We start from the raw sequence: 1,349 nt of genomic DNA, 5'->3' as shown, positions 1-1,349 counted from the left end.
GGACATATATTATATACATACAGTATATATATATATATATGCATGCGTACATGCATGCATAAATACATACATATATACATATACGTACATACATTCATACATACATATATACATACATATATACAAAATACATACATGCATATATATATATATATATATATATATATGTGTGTGTGTGTGTGTGTGTGTGTGTGTGTTTGTATGTATATGCTCCCAAATCATACCATCGTATCTGTCGCTTTGTAATGTGACCCTGCCCTCCCACACCACGGCGTCGTCCACACTGTCCAGGACCACATCAATACCATTGACTGCCATTGAGCGGCTGGTCATGCCATAGCGTGTCTTGCCTTTGCGTAGATCGAATGTCAATGAGCCCAGTTTGGTGTTCGTCGCGTACTCGTGGTAGTTCCGCATGTCCAACTGAAAGGTTTTCAGGGTCAAGGAGTTGGGTTTTGAGTAAATTTAGCTACAGGGTTTTGCGTTCTAGGGATTGGTTTGACGCTGTTGGGGGTGCAAGGTGAGCTACGGGTCTGAAACAAGGACGAGGATCATGTGTGTGACAGTGGTTCGTGCTTCGAGGTTGTGTAGAAATGAGATTGGGTATGCTCTAGGGTTTAGAGTTTAGAGTTTACTGCGGACAACTATCCACTAAACTTCCCATACCTAACCCCCATATGGTTTTATGATATAAGTATGTACAGAGATCATGAACACAAATATATAGATGCTTGTCTATGCGTATACAAATATATGTTTGTATGTGTATATGAGTTAGCGTGTGTGTGTGTGTGTGTGTATGTGCACACAGGTGGCAAAACGGTGGTTGATAAACTGGTATACAATGGAAACAAAATCAAGCATACGATACAAAGACCTACAATGCTTAAGCGAAGTCCAATACAGTCATGGATGCAGAAAGATATGTAGGATCTGAAGAACAGCCAGTAGTCCTATATATGTATCTAAACATGTACAGTTCTTAGTATGTGTATATAAGTACGTATATACATGTATGTAGCTCATATATGTATATATGAACATACAAAATAATAAAAATCAATACTATATATACTTATAGATGACTATTAATATTTGTATCTATGTATATATCTATAAACTTCGGTGGAATCCATACGGGTCATGTACACACGTACAAGGCTAACATAGCCGATTGTGTGAAAATGCGCACAGAGTGTGGACTTGTTCTAAATGAAAAAATGAGATCTTCTTATGGTGTCTAACTACGCATGTGAAGTATGCTGGCACATGATTATGGTACATTTCCACGTGATAAACACAATGAACATTTAAGTTCGGTAGTGTAGGACAAACCAACAAAACATAGA

General features: G+C 37.8%; 1 protein-coding gene across 1 annotated transcript; it reads right to left on the bottom strand.

The window, feature by feature from the left end:
* Positions 1 to 224: 224 nt before the first annotated feature.
* SARC_16327 (hypothetical protein) lies at positions 225 to 417 on the bottom strand (the record flags this gene model as incomplete). The annotated part of the gene is made up of 1 exon (XM_014289566.1): positions 225 to 417. A coding segment is annotated over one exon (193 nt), but the record flags the coding sequence as incomplete, so codon positions are not given.
* Positions 418 to 1,349: the final 932 nt, after the last annotated feature.

Source organism: Sphaeroforma arctica (assembly GCF_001186125.1).
Source record: "Sphaeroforma arctica JP610 unplaced genomic scaffold supercont1.7822, whole genome shotgun sequence".
NCBI lineage: Eukaryota > Ichthyosporea > Ichthyophonida > Sphaeroforma > Sphaeroforma arctica.
The sequence above is the reverse complement of the archived record's forward strand: the minus strand, read 5'-3'. Positions and strand labels throughout refer to the sequence as shown.